Source organism: Diceros bicornis, chromosome 2, assembly GCF_020826845.1.
Source record: "Diceros bicornis minor isolate mBicDic1 chromosome 2, mDicBic1.mat.cur, whole genome shotgun sequence".
Taxonomy (NCBI): domain Eukaryota; kingdom Metazoa; phylum Chordata; class Mammalia; order Perissodactyla; family Rhinocerotidae; genus Diceros; species Diceros bicornis.
This window is the reverse complement of record NC_080741.1, coordinates 46,609,346-46,626,771: the sequence shown is the minus strand read 5'-3', so window position 1 is coordinate 46,626,771 and position 17,426 is coordinate 46,609,346. Positions and strand designations below refer to the sequence as shown.

Sequence of the window (17,426 nt, the reverse complement as noted above, 5' to 3'; positions counted from 1 at the left end):
TAGATGGAGGCTCAGAGGAAGACCGAGACATTGCCACTGCTGCTGAGGCCCCCTCCCCTGTGGGTGTGGAAAATCAGCGTTCAGGGAAGAGAAGGACGATGCTGTCTGGCTGCCAAGGCACTTTCATTTGGATCTGTGGGAATTCTCGACGGGTTTAGAAAGTTGGGGAGCTCTCACCAACTTCTCTTCTTTTATAAGAAATAATATCATTGCAAAAGAATTTCTGTAAAAATAGTGGCCAATGGTGTAGATCCAGCTGTGTATCCAAGCATTAAATATGACCAGCCTTTCTGCATGAAACCTGCAGGGAATCTAGAGGTGGCTGTGCGGCCCCGCCTGCTGTTGGGATGCTGCCAGGCCGCATAGGCCATGCTCTGGGGGAGCCAGAAGGAAAGCTCTCATGGCGCTGGCCCTAGCTGCTCTTCCCCTCAGGGCCATTCCCAAAGGGAATTGTGTCAGAAAGGGAAGGAGAAAGGAACAGAGGGCCCTGATGCTCGTGGGAAAGGGTGTCTTCCCCTTGACCTGTATCTTCCCAGATGCCTAGGCTTTGAATAGAGACTCAGACTGGGCTGTCCCCTCATGCCCCCTCCCTACTCCCCCACCTCACCAGAGACCACAGCAGACAGACCCCTGGCCGGGCTCCTGCCAGGCTGCTTCTCTCCTGTCCCACTGGGCAGGGCCGTGTTTCAGGCCCTGCGTGCTGACTGGCTCCATCTGAAGAAGGGAAAAGGGGAGGGACCAGCTTTCTCCCCCAGCCCCCATTTTTCCTGTGAGACTTGGGGGTGGAGGGCATGGCGCTGGCTCTGCAACAAGTGCTGAGGTGGCCTTGGGTCACGCTTCTCCCCACAGGAGCACTAGGAAGACCTTTGCCGTGACTGAGGCTGACTGGTCTATCCCTGCAGCCCCTCTAACCTATACTAATCCTTTCTCCTTCCTCCTCTGTGGTGACCTCTCCCCTCACCACAGTCTCTCACTCCTGTTGGACCTTCTCAGTTGTGCCTCGCCAGCCCTGCAAAGCAGGGGGCTTCTTGACTCCCTGGCTGGTGAGACTGACAGCGCCAGAGCAGTCATTTGATTTGTTCCTTTTTTTTTTTGTCTGCAAAGTGGTCATAGTAGCTTCAAACTTCCTCTGAAGCTGTGGCAAATTAACAGCCATCATTGGCTGTCATGATCGTGAGCTCCCCGCCAGCTCTGAGGCTTCTCACGCCAAAGCCTTCCCAGCCCTCCACACACAGCCCAGCACCAGGCCAGAGGCGCCTCTGAGAACCCAGTAAGGACTCAGGTCTGTGTAGATGGCCTCCTTCACTTAACAAAACACACCGGATCTACTAGGAATAATGGCCTAGGGGCCTGCTGATTTGCTCATTTTTCCCTCCCTTCCTGGAGGGACTTGTAAATATGAGCCCACCCAAAAAAAAAGTATGATCTTTTTTTCTTTAACACTTTTTATGAGAGAAAGAGAAGAAACATGTAATATGTAGATAGCTTTATGGCTTTAAAAAGGAAGCATTTCCTCCATTCACCTCAAGCTAATAAACATCCCTCCCCAAAACCTCAGCAATAAAATGCTTGACTGAAAGTATGATTGTTCTTGTTTTCAGGGAATAGAACAATTGAAAAAGGAAGAGAGAAGATGGGCTAAAAAAACAAAATGGATGAACATGAAAGCCGTTTTTGGCCACCCCTTCTCTCTAGGCTGGGCCAGCCCCTTTGCCACGCCAGACCAAGGGAAGGCAGACCCGTACCAGTATGTGGTCTGAAGGACCCCTGACCAGCATTGCCACTCAGACACAAACCACATCACAGCACTACCGTCCGATCCATTCTCATGAATGTTTAAACCGAAAAAGCAAAACAACTACTCTAAAACTTTTTTTTTATGTCTCAAGTATAAAATGGCTGAGCATTGCAGAGAAAAAAAAAATGTTCCCATGTTTTATTTTTAACAGATCATCCTTTCTATTTTTTGGTGACCGAAGCTGCTCTTCTTTTTCCCTTTTTAAAATCACTTCTCTGGCCTCTGGTTTCCTCTCTGCTGTCTGTCTGGCATGACTAATGTGGAGGGTGCTATCTCCGGCCATGCCCACTTCTACTAACTGAGTGAGGCGTGACGCTGGTGCGTGGATGGACCGTCTGGACGCCTGGTTGGGGATGCATAGGAGAGCCAGGAGGACCTGTGACTTCTCACTGCCCAGGAGGCAGTGGCAGGCACCCCGATGGGACTTAAAACCTCACCGAAGACGGATGCTTACCCCTTGAGGCCTGAGAGGGGCAGGATCAGGGCTGGATCCTTCAGAAGGGCCCTTGACACAGCAGCCTCATCCCCCACGTGGATGCGATTTGCCTCCTAATTCATGAAATCACTTGCCTGCCTTGTACTTTATGGGCTCCGGTGTGTAGAATGACTTTAAGGGGTTGGGGAGACAGATGAAAGAGGTCTTATTTGTATTCTGAATCACTAATTACATTCCTTCTGATTATGTGGAAGAGTGTGAAGGGAAGAAGTTTTTCTGGTTCAAAATGCCTTACACAATCAAAAGAAGAAAACAATTCCAAATTTCAGGCGAGCTGCATTTTCCTTTGTTGCATCTGCTTACTCTCCTACCACCCCACCTCCCTCCCTCCCCAAGCAAGATGTCAGTGAAGCAGTGTTAATGCCGAGTGAAACAGCCACAGTCCCCAGCACATGCAGCCCCACCGTCAACCTGTTTTTCCTCACTTTGTAAATCTCTAAAGTGGGTTCACTTTCTGATATTTTAGACCCATAAACGGGCACATGCCCATGTCTTATCTATATTTTAACCTGGGAGACTGTTGACCTGGCCTGGGGCTGACCACGATGCGAGGGCGACATTGCAGCCCTCAAACTTCTCAAAGTTGGTAGACAGCCATCCCATTCACTGGAATAAGCAGATTCATGGAGGCTAGGGCCCTGAGACTGAAGAGCTCTTCCTTTTGGAGGCACTTCCTGTGTCAAGTCTCATTTGCAAGAGGAAGGCCTGAAGATAGTGGGGGAGGTGAGGAGACAGGGAGTGCCCGGCAAATGCAAAAATCACAGAAATTTGAATACTGACTATCTGTGAACTCTTACACATGCATTTTTTTTAAGTGATCATCACCACAAACCTCCTTTTTTAGCTTTTGCTTGGGGTGGGGGTGGGGGGTAAGGCTTATAAAATCCAGTCCTGGATAGGGAAAAAGTTAATCTAGCCATGTGATTTTTCAGAAAAGTAAGCGAAACATGCTGCCTCTTTTCAATTCTGTCAGTGCTTCCACATGGAAACAAAATGCAATAAAATTTTTCCAAAATCTGTTCTGATTAAGCTCTGCTCTCTCTCAGCGTTACCTGCGGGGAGAGCCAATGGTCCAGTCAACACGAGTTTGCTCTGTTTGTTTCATTGCTTTTAAAGGACGTTTATTCATACTCCCTCTCTTGAGTGAGGTGTTTACTGTGTTTTTAAAGGACCTTTACGGTCCCTTCTTGAGCAAGCTTGCCCCACCAGGCCCCTCTCCTTTGGCTTTCTGCAGCCTGAATCCCTTCCCTTGTGCTCCCGGGCTCTCTGCTACTACAGGAAAGTCATCAAGTCTGCAGAGTTTGCTTGTAGGGTTGGGCATGGGGGAGAGACTCATTTTCCTCTGCCCACCCAGCAGAAAGCAAAGTCAGCCAGAGGAAATCGCTGAAAATCGCCACAAATAGTTCTGGTGCATTGCTTTGAGGAGCTCTCCATTATCCCTTTGATGTTTAACCAAAGAACTCTGCAACATTTTCTAAGTCCATTAACCTTGACTTGCTGCTACTGTCCTATTTATGCTATAGTCAAGACTGAGATCTGAAATTTTTTTTAAATGCTGTTTTTAAATCCAGTTTATAGCATGTTTTCCACATGCCTCTTTTTTTTTTTTTTTTTGGTGAGGAAGATTAGCCCTGAGCTAACATCCATTACCAGTCCTCCTCTTTTTGCTGAGGAAGATTGGCCTGGGGCTAATATCTGTGCCCATCTTCCTCTGCTTTATATGGGACGCCGCCACAGCATGGCTTGACAAGCAGTGTGTCAGTCCGCGCCGGGGATCCCAACCTGCGAACCCCGGGCTGCCGAAGCAGAGCGCGCGCACTTAACTGCTACGCCACTGGGCCGGTCCCGTTTTTTTTTTTTTGAACAGTTCACTTAGGTGTGTGAAAGAAGTGTGGCTGTTAAGTGACTCAGAGCAGTTGAGAAGGCTCTGACCCTGCTCCCACCCCTCAGGGATCCATCCCTTGGGAGGCAGTGCTGCCGTGCTGTCCTCCTGCCGAGGAGGGAGACTGGAACTCAGGGAATATTTTTAAGTATTTGGATGCCCTCACAATACTCCAACCTCAAGGGCCTTTTTCTTTAAGTGACCCAGGTTGGGTTTTCCCTCATGGAAATTCTAAGGAATGCAGTAGTTAGGGCTGAAGATATATTGAATTTTTTCTTGAGTCCTAAAAATAGAAAGTCGTCATTTAAACCTGAGCATACTGTGTATATCTCTCCCAGAGAGGAAGGCTCCTTCCGACATCCTGTATGATTCTCCCTCTGGGTTTTTACAAGCCCTTTGGCTGAAAGAATGAATGTTCCCCAGCTCTCAAGCAAGAGTGAAATGTGCACTCACTAGGAGGATAGGAATACCCCAAGATTCCCTGTGTTTTTCCTATTTCATTTTCGTTGAGTTGGAAAACATTCTGCAGAGAGCACAGTGACTGAGGAATGTGGCTGTCCTTTGCAGTATAGTAATTGGTCTCCAGCCTGGCGTCCACACAAGAAGAAACAGGCATTGCTGAGCTCTCTCAGTGTTCGCAGACGGCTAAAAAAAGAGGACATCTCTCTACACGAAGGCTGCCCCAGCTTTTTGCTTCGGTGCAGGATTTCGGACAGCACTGAATGGTGCACGCATGGGAAACAAGCCAGTAGTAGCCACGGGGTTTCAGAACATGGGCTGTGGAAAGTGGAAGGGAAAAATAAAGAGGAAGGTGACATGGCAAGTTGCATTCAGTGACTCCTTCCCACCTGTCAGCTTCAGTTTTGTGTTCATAGCAACCAGATGGAACATGCAAAAGTCCTAGGTCCAAACAAATCGCCTGTTTGTATGGGCTTGGTGACAGTGTGCATACACAGTGAATTTGGGTAGAAGTGCATGTGCCGAGTCTCCTCTTAGTCATACCATTTCATCTTTGTAATAGTTTTTTCTTGGAAGAACCCCAAGTGAGACACCTTGAATTACCAGCTTTTGCTTGTTCGGCTAGGCCGCTTGGAAAGTTAAAATCCAGCTTCCTGATGCAGGAATCTTTCAGAAGAGATAGATTAAGAAATGTTTATTAACTACCCACGTGAGGTCAGCATCACACAGAAACCCCAGATCTTGGGAGCCTGCATTGGGATCTCCCAGCCAGGCCAATGGGTTTTAAGTTTCTGTCATTTCAAGACTTGTAGTGCATCAGCCTGAGGGGTGAGCCAGCCAGGGGTCTCAGCCTAGAAGGGGCCCTTCAGCACCAAGGAAATGTGAAGAGGAAGATTTTGCTAGAAGCCATCTCAGGAATCGTGCTGGCAGTGCACTGAGGCAGCGCGTCGCAGAGTGTGGCCCTCAGACCAGCAGCATCAGCATCGCGTGGGAGCTTGTTAGAAAGGCACGTTCTTGGGCTCCACCCCAGACCTGCTGAATCAGAAACTCAGAGGCTGGGGCCCAGCAAGCTGGACTGTAACAGCCCTCCAGGTGATCCTGACACACGCTCAAGTCTGAGAATCCACTTGGGGTGTGCAGGGGTCGCCCCAGAGGTGGTCCTGGATGCCTGCTGATGATGTGGTCCTGTATGCTGCTGAGCTCAGTGTGGTGCTGGTTAGGGGGTGCCTACTGTGAGTCCTCTTCCCACATAACCCGCAGCCTCCCCAACAAATGAATGCTGAGAAGACAAGGAAAGTCTGGTTTTTTGAAGGGGGTCCAAATTATTAGTCTGTCCAACAGTCTTCCCGCACATCTCATCTGTCCAACTGGTTTCTGGACCAAGGGGCCCTTTGGGTGAAGAACCGTCCAGAAGGGAGAGGGGAAAGAGTGGAGCAGGGGTCCTCCAAATGGGAATGGTGGCGGGTGAGTAATTAGAGCACGTGTCCTGGCCTTTAGTGTCCATCTGTGGGCCTCAACACCCATGTGGCTTTTTCTTGTATCTTTTAAATACATATCTTACCTGAGAGTCACCTCATAGGAGATAAAGAATTCCCATTGAAAGAGAAACAAGCCACTGGCCAGCCTACTCTCCCAAACCGAAGACTTCATTTCCCAACCCTCTCCCTCAAGAAAAAAATCATTGATGACTTGAGCAGCGTGATTACCCTAGCAAAGCTGAGTGGCCCCAGGGATCCCTCTCCATCTGCGCACACTGGAGCTGATGAAACTGATCCAAGGAATTATGAAAAGCATTGCAGAGTAGTGTTTGCAAAAACCTTCTGGGGGAAGGCACGTGCTCTGACATGGACATAAAGGACGCCCTGGAGTTCTGCAGCTGAGGTAACGTAGTCCGATGATGGGACATTTGGGCCCTGGCCTCAGTCCCCGGTTCACATGCCTGCTCAGCTACTTCCTTCCCGTGTGACCTTGGGCAGTAACTTACTTGACCTTTAGTTTTCTCATCTGTAAAATCAGGGAGATAATGTAAGTCACAAGGTTGATGTGAGGATTAACTGAGAGTAATGAAGATAAATGTTAGTATGGTATCTGGCACGTGGTATGGCTTGAGTAAATGTTAGCTCTGTTAGAGCTGTGCTTTTCAAACCATGGTCACAACTGTTCATGATCTATGAGATCAATTTACTGGTTTGCAACAGCATTTTAAAAGAAATAAAAAATAATGCATTACACACTGGAGAATAAGTATCGTTGCATGAAACTTGGGGGGGGCGCATCATGCTGGGTTGCAACAGAAAAGTGTTTTCTATTGTGGGTTGCAATAAAAAGATGTGTCTTCTCTCACTGTCTTCTCTCACTGACGAAGAGAGAGTGTTATCTGGCCATCTCTGAGGAGGGCAGGTTTGCGTGGGCTGCAGCATCTCTGCCTTGCTGCATCTGGTGATGGAGGGAGCAGGGCGACCACCTGCTCTTGCTCTGTGGGTCTCAGCTGAGTCCTTACAGAGCGTTTGCTTGGGTCTCTGGAAGACTTAGTACTGATACGTTAACTTTGGGGCATTGGTGGATTTGTTCACAGATCACGACTTATGTGTCACCCAGGCAAACGAGGCCCGAAAGGCCCAGGCCACACACTCCCTGCAAGAGGTGCTGGCTTAGGCTGTTACCGTACCCTTACCAGGGATCAACCATTCTTGTTCGCTTGAGCCTGAAGTCAGTATTACTGCTGCTTCTGCGAACCTCCAGCTTAAGGACTTTGCCTTCAGGACGCCTTTAAATCCACGCAAAGCTCAAAATTGAGTCCTGCCTGGAAAAAGAGACCGATTTGGCTCCTCCTGAGCCTGAGGGTCCAGACCCTCCTGCCTTTTTTATACATCAGATTCGTCTGGAATATTTTCTTCTCTCCAGACTCAGAGTTGACACTCCTTGGATGTTTGTCCATTCAGCTGCTGAGGAACTTCATCTGGTGGACATCGATTCATCGCTGTCTGGAGTACTTTTACGAGCTTGCTGAGGAGGTTGAGTATAATCCAAGAGGGCTCTTCTGGGAACACACCATCGGAATGGAAAATAGTAATCCTGTGGTTCTTTTGCTTCATTTCTGTTTACAGCTTTTCTCTGCCTTTGAGATCAGCACAGGCAGAGTAAGAATTTGCAGTAGGACTGAAAACACGTTGGGCAGAGAGAAGACACCAATTCTGGTCCCGGTTCTCATGTGTGACCAGCAGGACAAGGCTTGGCCACTGTCATGGCCTCTCAACCTCTGTTTTCCCATCTGCCAAGTGTCAATACTTGTTTGTCATGAGGACCCACAGTCATGGCTGTGAGTGAACCCAGTCAGTGTGGATACAGCCAATCTGTCCTTCCTGGGTGTCCCCTCTGTAGCCTGGTCTGCCACATGATGATGTCCCAGCTACCCTGCAATCATGGTTAAAATGCTCTCTTGACATGCTGCAAATGATCACCCAGGAAGGAATGCAGGATCCCCAAAGCAATCACCTCGTGAGCCATCACTGCTTCTGCTAAGTGGGGAGGCCTGGCAAGGGGCCAGTCCGAGAGCAGTGCGGCATCCTGCACTCATGACCCACGTGAGGCTCCCTCGAGACTTGTGTCAGCAAGGTCCATTTTCTGAAACATCTTTTTTGTTCTGATTATAAAAGTAACACCTGCTCATTGGTGAAAACTTGGAATGTGTGGGAAGTCTACAGAAATACATACAAATCATCTAAACTCCTATCCCCCAAGGTGACCACAGGTTCCATGATGATGTCATGGTAACTTTACGTTCTTCCCTTGTCACCACATAGACAAGATTTTCCAATGTCACGTGTAACTGTATTAACACCATTTTTTTAATAGGTGCGTAGTGTTCTGCTTTATAGAATAATTTTCTTAGCCACCATTATTGGACGTTTCAATTGTTTCCAACTTTTCGTTGTTATAATTCATTGTTTAAGACTGTTGCATAAATCTTTGTGTCTCAGATTGTTTTTCATTTTTTTAACTTTATTGTGAAATAATTTCAGACTTACAAAAAAGTGGTAAGAATAGTACAAAGAGCTCTCATATACCCTTCAATCTGTCTTTCCAAATGTAAACGTTTTCTATAACCATAATACAAATATAAAAACCTGGAAATTATTGAAACAATACCATTAACTAATCTGTATGCTTTATTCACATTTCTCCAATTGTCCCACTGACGTCCTTTTCTGTTCCAGGATGCCACGGTGCATCGTTTGTCGTGTCTCATTAGTCTCCTCCAATCCATGACAGTTCTCAGTCTTTGTCTTTCGTGAACTTGACTCTTTTTTTTTTAATTGAAGTGAAATTCACAGAACTTAAAATTAACCATTTTAAAGTGTGCGATTCAGGGGAATTTAGTACATTTATAATGTTGCACAACCACCGCTTCTACCTGGTTTCAAAACATTTTCATCAGACTTGGACTCTTGAAGATGATAGGCCAGGTATTCTGTAGACTATCCTTCGACTTGCGTTTGTCTGATGTTTTCTCATAATTAGATTGAGACGATGCATTTTGGGCAGGGGAACCACTGAGGTGACGTTGTCTCCTTCCCGGTGCACCGTATCTGAGGCACATGACGCTGATATGTCTCATTACTGGTGATGTTAACTTTGATTGGGTTAGGGTGATATCTGCAGTTTCCTTACTGTAAAGTTACTGTTTTACCCTTTGTAGTTAGTAAAGTATCTTATGAGCAGATACTTTGAGATCAGATTCTTTAAACTACAATTTTCTCAAAAGCCCAGAAACTTAAATCTCTGAGATGGTATGGGAAGAAAGAGTGCGGGAGAATTCAAGCTGGCCCAGGGTGTGGTTAGATCTCAGTCTATGTGTGTGCCTCAGTTTCTCTTTCTGCGTAACAGAAAGGATTATACCAGTTATGTGAGGATCTTGTGTGGAAAAGAAGAGAAAGCCACAACTAGGTACTCAGAGATGGTTCTGAGGCGGAGAGTCGTGTGAATGAGCAGTATCGTGCCTGGCAAACCCTCAGCCAATTCCTTTGGCTTTCAGAAGAGATGGAGAAGACAGAGGCCCCACTGGGGGGTAAAAGGCTCTGTGGAGGGTATTGTGGGCCTGGAGAGGTGGCCCAGCTGTGCTTTTAACTCCTTTGGGTTTCTGCCCTTACCCAACATCCTCTTTCTGTGGCCGGGTGGCTGAGTCGCAGCCGACACCCAGAGGCAGGTGAGTGGGCAGCTTGGGAGAGGCCACAGGTGTGTATGCTGCATGAGCAGACCTGACGCCGGCCTCTGCCTCCCCACGGTGACCCTGTGCACCTTCCAGCTGCCCGCTGCATGTTGGCACTAGCTGTACACACATCTGCTTCCTCATCTCACGTGTTTGTATCCTGTGCTCTCCCCTTAAGCCTGTCATCCTTCTTCATGCCAAGTTTGCAGTGCCTACCATGGGGGGAGTGGCCTAGATACTTAGGGAGGGGTCATCTTTTTCACTGGTCTCGGGATGGGTGGCCCACTCATGCCCAGAGAGGCCTGGGATGTCAATTCTTGGTCCTTGGCCACTGGGCAGCCTGGCCCCTGTGCAGCAGCTAGCCTTGCTTGGTGAGGCTGGGCAAACCCTTGCACCTGTGAGAGGAAAGTGGGGGAGGCCTGGTGATGGGTGGGACCCAGGCCAGTTCTCCCGGAAAGCCCTGCTTGCTGTGCTGCTCCACGCCGCTCCCCACTCCGCCCCATCAGCCCTCGAAGGGCCTCCCAGGCCTGACCTGCCCACAACAGGCTGTGCCCCAGCAGCCGCATCCACCCATGCCCTGGGTCTCAGTGCTGGGCTGTGCCGGGCTGGGGCGTGTGCCTGAGGGGGCACAGCCCGGACCTGCTGACCCTCCCTATCCCATTGTCCCTCCAGGGCATTGAGCGCCTCAAACGGAAGCACCAGCCCAGGCAGCACACAGGCAGCTGGGAGTCGGTAAAGCAGACCTTTGGCGGGGACTTCTCCCTGAACTGGTTCAACCCCTTCTCCGGACCGTGTCACCCAGAGCCTCTGCGTGACAGGGACTGGGTGCGGCAGGTGGCATCGCTGTCAGACACCGACAACACGGAGACGACGACGGAGGAGCAGTCAGAGGAGGGGAAGTACAAGGACTCTGTGGAGGTGATAGATGAGTAATGCTGCTGTGGGAGAGGGATGGACACTAAAAAGTCACTGTCAATCTGTACACTGGCCTGTGGCTACGGGGTTCGTGGGCGCGACGCGCTCCCCTGCACGCGCTACTTCCCTCAGGCCGCTCACTTGGCGTTGCTGTCCTTTGTAACCCACTCCCACTCCCCGTGTTGAGCCAGGTCTCGGGGTGGGGCCTGAACTAGGGTGACACAAGGTTCGAGGGACTTTTTCTGAGTTCGTCTAAGAGGAGTCCGCCAGGAGAGGGAGTGTCAGGAACCATTCTCCAGACTGGATGTCCTTCGAGTTTGCGCAGCGTCCCCCAGCAAAGGAAGCTCTGAACAGGGCAGCCCGGGGACAGAAAAGAACTTGCCTTTGGCTTTTCTTGGGATGTCTGTCTTCTCTTGGGAAGGTTGGGGCCCTGGCTCCTGGCTTTTGAGAACTAAGGCCATGACCTTATGATGGAAGGACACAGCAGGGCTGGCCTTAGGGACCTGAGGTGGGACACTGACATCAGGAGAGATCAGCCGGGAAAGGGGCCCCCTGCTGCCTGCCTGAATTCGGAGAAAGGCCTGGCTGCCGCAACTACCTTTAAGGGTCAGCTGTGGTTTGAGAGAGGACCCCAACACTAGGCTACAGACACACACGTGCGGGACGTGTCCAGGTTGGAAACAAGCCTGAGTTATGACAGCTGCGCCAAAACTTAGCTCCCGGTCCGTAGACTTTAGTCCTCATAGAGTCAGCTGGGCGCTGTCCTGCCTTGTGGCTACAAATCTGTCCATTCCCAGGTGGGAGTTGGGGGAGGACCTGTTTAGAGCTCCTGGGGACTCAGACCTCCCCCACAAGAACAGAATTTAACTCTCCCTCCTGGAGGGAGTCTAACAACCACATGGGCAGAACTGACCAGAAACCGGCCGATGTGTTTAAGGCCAGTTCTCCCAAGGTAGTGCCCATCTTGTCTCTGAAAGGATGGGTGGTGGCCAGGGCCTGTAGATTGATGAACCAAGAAGACAGACAAACAGACACACACATACCCCGCACACTCTACCAAGATGAGCCTGGACCCTGGTCACCCCATTTGAAGCCTGAAGGCCTGAGCAGGGTTCTTGGGCTCCAAAACCCCATTCCAGCGGTTCCTGAAGCAGCATCTTCTGCACAAAGTCCAACAGAAGGATTGGTGTCCCACTTAGGTATAAGAATGGATTCCCCACCCCCCACTGCCAGCAGAGGCCTTTGTTCTTCTCTTTGGCCCATTGCCCTGGAATTGGCTGGCACCAATATTGGTGGCTCAGGCACTAAGGCAGAGCCTGCCCACGCAAGGTCTCTTTTCAGGGCCCCTCTTCCAGCTCGAGGCAGAGCGTGAGTCCTGGTCCAGGGGGGCCTGTCGTCCCAATTAAATGGGGAAGAAGGTCAGTATTTGGAGGTGCCACCTAGGACACTTAGGAAGGCTGTGGTGACCGTGAGAAAGAAAGGAGGGCCAGGCAGTGACCTAGTCCTTGGACAGCATCCTTGGGCATTCCATGAAGGGCAGTGGTTCTGTCAGACCCCCTGCCTAAATTGATGACCACCAGGCTCTGGGGTTAATTGCTCAGAGGGGCAGGTGTTCACAGAGCCATCTCTGTTCTAACCCCTGCTCAGAGCTCTCTGATGATGTCCCATGAGAGGGCTGGTGGCAGGCGTCGCGTTGACAGAGCAACCAGAAAGGCTCGGGCCTTCCACAGCCAGGCCGTGGGCCAATCTTCTTGGTCCATATCAGCTTTCCTATTTATTAATAGTTAACAATGATGCCCATTAACTCGAAGTCTGGGCAGGGCGTTGCTGCTCACCCCTTTGGGAGAGAGCTGTCCTCTGACCGTGGAGGCCTGCTCTTTGTTGTCCTGACCCAGAAGGCAGCCCTGGGGTGCCAGCAGGGCGGACTATATACCCAAGAGACTCCAGGCAGTGCCGCCTGAGTCCCTGAGGGGGCCGCAGTCAGAGGGTCAGTTAAGGGGAGACAGTTCTCTGGTCACTGTTGGCTGACGACATCAGTCTGCCAAGTTCAGGCCCGAGGTCAGAGGTGTGTGCTTGAGAAACGTCCTTGCACAGTGGGATTGAAACTGCTCTTCCTTGGGGTGTCTTGGTCTGAAAGCAGAGGTCCCCATGAGCCCTGAAGCCTGTTCTGTTTTCAGATTGGTTGGTGGGAAGGCGTTTTACCCGCACAGAGTCAGACCTGGCCCGTGCCTCCTTGCTGAGCCCATCTCCGTGCTAGACCTCAGACACCTCAGACCCTGTCCTGGGAGGGGCTGCACTGGGCCCTAGCCAGGGCTGCGTGGGTGATGACCTGTCCAACCCCCACACCAGTGACACAGTGGCCTTCCCTCTGCGGTGGCTGGTGACAGCATAACATTCTGCTTAGCCTCAAACTGACAAGACGAGGGCCAACAGGGAGGGAGGCTGGGCGCAAACTTCTGCCTCTTTCTCTGAATAAAAAGCTCTTTGCTCGACCTTAGTGACTGGAGTCTCCTGTCTTGGAGATATCTCAAGGGCACCTCTACGAAAGCCTCTTTTCTTCCATTTCCTGTGGGGGAGACCAGTGAGTGTCACACGCAGGCCAGAACTGTGCATGCAGAGTCACTAACTACACCCTTCTCTCTGAGTCACCTCCTATGTGGGATTTCCAGCAGAAGGAAAAGGCACCTTTCATGCAGGGAGCATTTATTGAGCATCTACCATATGCCAGGGAGGTGGGCATTGGGGCAAGAGTGCCCAGGATTGAGGGGTTTGACTTTACAGCCCTGCCCCCCACCCCTGAATGTCATGCACATTACACAGAAAATAACCCTCAGTCAACCCACACACGTGCCTCCGCCAGAGGGTGTCCAGTTGGGGTTACAGCCTTTGGGAGAGGGGCTGGGCGTCCTGAACAGGGCCCAGAATAAAGAAGCCCAGCCCCTCGGAGAGACTGTCCCTTGACCTGGGACGTTCAGAGGATCGGACGGCTACCAAGTGCTCACATGATCCCCAGCACAAGCTACTGTAAGAAGCTTGTTCACAGAAAGAAACAAGTGACCCAGGGGACCACAGAGTCATCTTGAAGCAGTCAGAGTTTCATTAAAAGCATATCGACCATTTGAGCAGGTCTCTGGAGGGCAGAACAAAAAGGAATGGCTTCAGTTAACAGAGATGCGCTTTCAGCTGGCACAAGGAGGCGCCTCCTCCCAAGATGACCGCCCCCACTCCCCGCAATGGACCCCTGCTCAAGGGAAGTGGGTGCTGCTGGCTGTGGGGTCTCCCTCCCTTGGGCCTGCCCGAGGCTTCTGAGAAAGAGAAAGCAGCCTCCTCCTGGGCTGGCCTGGCCTTTACCCTGAGGGGCAACCTGCCCCCTGAGAGAGCCTGTCCCCAGGCCTGGGGCCATCTTGGGGTGGGTTCCTGTGTTGCCTGCTGGCTCTGCTTCCAGGCCAGCCCTTGGGCTCACCCGGGCCACCAGCACTGGTGAGATGTGGTGGGCAAAGCAGGAGGCTTCAAGTGGAGCACCCTTTGTGGTGTCTTCTTTACCCCAAAGATCAGGAAGGGGCACCCTTATTTAAAACCCTTTTCCTCCTTGGGCTAGTCAAAGTCAGTATCCCCTGTGGCTGGCCTGCCCTCTCTGTGCCCTGAGGTGGAGGCCCACAGGGTCACAAAGGCAGCTTTACTCCTGTGGGATGGTGGATGGGAGGGACAGAAGGGCTAGGGAAAATTGTACTTCCTTGGCCATACGCAGGCTAAAATGGAAGAGATGGAGGAATTGAAGCAATAGGCCCAGCAAATTCACAGACAGGTCTAGGACCACATGCGAGGTGGTTTCCAAGTGGAAGCCTTCCTGCAAAGGGAAGCCCAAGTCTGGTGGAGACTCCAGGGGGCGCAGGGCTGGCTGTCCTCACGCTGCCCGTGGGCTGTGAGTGCTGAGCAGGGCAAGGGCCAGGGATCAGCCTGCTACTGTGGGAGGGCGGTTCTCTGATCACTCTCTGAACACTGCCTGGAGGATGTGGGATGTTTCAGGTGTTAGAGGTGAGAGGGATTTCCCTCTCATTTGTCTGCATGGGACCAAGGTGGAGGAGGCTGCCAGTATCCTTGGCGAAGGTTCAAGGTCTGTCTGGAGGGAGCAGGAGGTGTGCAGGGTACCCTCACCAGGAGAGGTGTGGCCATTCATTGTCTCCCTCCCCCACTGCATTGGCCCCCTTGAAGGTTCATGATTTTAACTTACCCACACCATCACTCACAGGTTGGAGGGGCCGCTGGCTCACCCACCACCACCAAGGGGCTGGGGATTCTTAAACCTGGAAGACTGGAGATTCCTACTAAACTGCAGGTGACTCGAAGGCTCACCCGGCCCTGGGGAAGCACAGGAGCCATGGCATTGGGCTTAAGGCACCACAGTTTCAAGCTACCCGAAGTTATAGAAAGTCAGCGGCAAACTGACACCAGCTGGTCTCCCAGCCCTGCTTCCGGTTGGTGGGCAGGACCAGCCTCGGGCTCAGTGGGTGCAGATATCAGAGGGAAAGCCCCCAACCACCTGTTGTTCCTCAGATGAGGGCCCCTTCGGGGATCAAGGAGGGCTGGGAGCGCAGCACCCAGGAGAGGGAATCCTTGGATTTCAGGAGACAGCACCTCGGGAGCTTTTGACAAATACTGATGATTAGGCCCCAAGCCTGGAGAATCAGACACAGCCGGTGGGGTTGGAACATTCAGTCAGGGTGCAGGGACCACTGGCAGCATCTTGGCTGTTGGCAGCCTTGTTAATAAACTGGCAAGCTGAGGACCAAGTTTAGCCTCAGACATGCTGTATTGGTCCCCACAGTGATTTTCACAACTTGAGTTAGTTGCACCTCATAAGATCCAGGAGCTTACACTGTTGAAGACCATACACACTCTTCTAGCTTCTTCTGCAAGATCAGAAGATCCTGAAGACAGACCTCGGTCCCATTAGGCACTCAGGCCATCTTCTGTCCATTTTCCTCTTACTGCTCAGCCCATTTGGCTCTCACAATAGTCCTGTGAGCTGGACACGTCACACTAGTATCCCCATTTTATACTGAGGTGCAGAATCTCTGAGGCGTGCTCACGGTCAGTCTCCTGGCTAGTTGAGAATAAAGCTGACCCCAGTATGACGCTCACCCAATGTGGGACCCCAGCTTTGAGGCTTTAAATGACTCGGTTTACCTCTCTGGGCCTCAGTTTCCTCAGATGTAAAGCAAGGTGGTTGAACCAGCTGATTTCCAGGGGCCCTTCCAGCTCTGACATTTCACAGACCCTCCTGGGAACCCCGCCTGGGTTGATAGAGGTTCTTGCTTCATGGGTGTTAGCAACAGTTGTCTCTTATATGAAATCCAAAAGGAGCATCTGTTTCACGATGCGTCACCTGACAGGAATCCTCTACCTCTCTCTACTCACTGTGTGGTTGGGGAGCCACCCCACTGGCAACACCGGCATCAGCTGGGAGCTTGCTAGAAACACAGACTCTGAGGCTCCACCCCGACCTGCCGAATCAGAATATGCATTTTAACAATATTCCCCAGGTAATTTGCACACTAAGGTCTGAGAAACCCTGGTCTAAGGGAAAGAGTAGTATACTGGTTTTTCCTTGGACTATTCAGACACCCTGTAAGAAATAGGCTGGCAGAAACCTTCTTCTTTTTTTTTTTTTTTTGTGAGGAACATCAGCCCTGAGCTGACATCCATGCCAATCCTCCTCTTTTTGCTGAGGAAGACCGGCCCTGAGCTAACATCTATTGCCAATCCTCCTCCTTTTTTTTTTTTTTTCCCTTTTTCTCCCCAAAGCCCCAGTAGATAGTTGTATGTCATAGTTGCACATCCTTCTAGTTGCTGTATGTGGGACCCCCGCCTCAGCATGGCCGGAGAAGCGGTGCATCGGTGCGTGCCTGGGATCCGAACCCCGGGCCGCCAGTAGCAGAGCGCGTGCACTTAACCGCTAAACCACGGGGCTGGCCCCTAGAAACCTTCTTTCAGGAACAAATCATTAGAGTTTGGTAAAGTCCTTTGCTGGATATATCAGTATATCAAAATCAATAATTTCCATATAGTCCAGCAAACGATTAGAAAATATAATGAAAAATATTTCATTCACAAAAGCAGCAAAAACTATAATACACCTTATAATTAATCCAACTAGAAATGTACGAGTTATATATGAAGAAAACAATAACACTTTTCTAAACGTCACAAAGAAAACCTGAATTCATGGAACAATATCCCACATACCTAGAAGGGAAGACTCAATATTGTCATTTGGCATAATTCTCCACCAAATAAATTGATAAATTCAATGCAGTACCAATCTAAATCCCAATAGTTTTTAAAAGTTCTATGGACAAGAAAAATGGGGGTGGGGGGCAACACATGCCTACTACGTGGGGGGAACACATGCCTACTACATATCAGTATGTACTGTAGAACTATAATAATTTAAGTGGCATGACATTGCATTAGAAGATAAATAAGCAAATTAAAGAGTCCAGAGACCCAGATATATCTGGGAATTAACAATATGATAAAAGTAGCATTTCAAAGCACTAGGAAAGGGTAGATTATTGGCCAAGTTGGAGCTCTACATTATTGCATCCCCCAAAATTAAATTCCAAATAAATACCTAATTGTATTCATAAAGCCAAAAATTCTAGAA

At 50.3% G+C, this 17,426-nt stretch overlaps 1 protein-coding gene across 8 annotated transcripts in view; it reads left to right on the top strand.

Moving 5' to 3' along the window:
- Nucleotides 1–13,251, top strand: part of ZDHHC3 (zinc finger DHHC-type palmitoyltransferase 3) — a 68,180-nt gene extending 54,929 nt beyond the window's left edge. For 4 of the 8 annotated variants that reach the window (XM_058556544.1, XM_058556555.1, XM_058556568.1 and 1 more), the window contains one exon: nucleotides 10,517–13,251. In XM_058556544.1, coding sequence (XP_058412527.1) covers nucleotides 10,517–10,777 — 261 coding nt within the window. In that variant the 3' untranslated portion in view covers nucleotides 10,778–13,251. Of the gene's footprint in view, nucleotides 1–1,601; nucleotides 3,313–10,516 lie in introns of those variants that run through there. The other 4 variants (XM_058556562.1, XM_058556574.1, XM_058556581.1 and 1 more) reach the window with 1 other exon arrangement.
- Nucleotides 13,252–17,426: the final 4,175 nt, after the last annotated feature.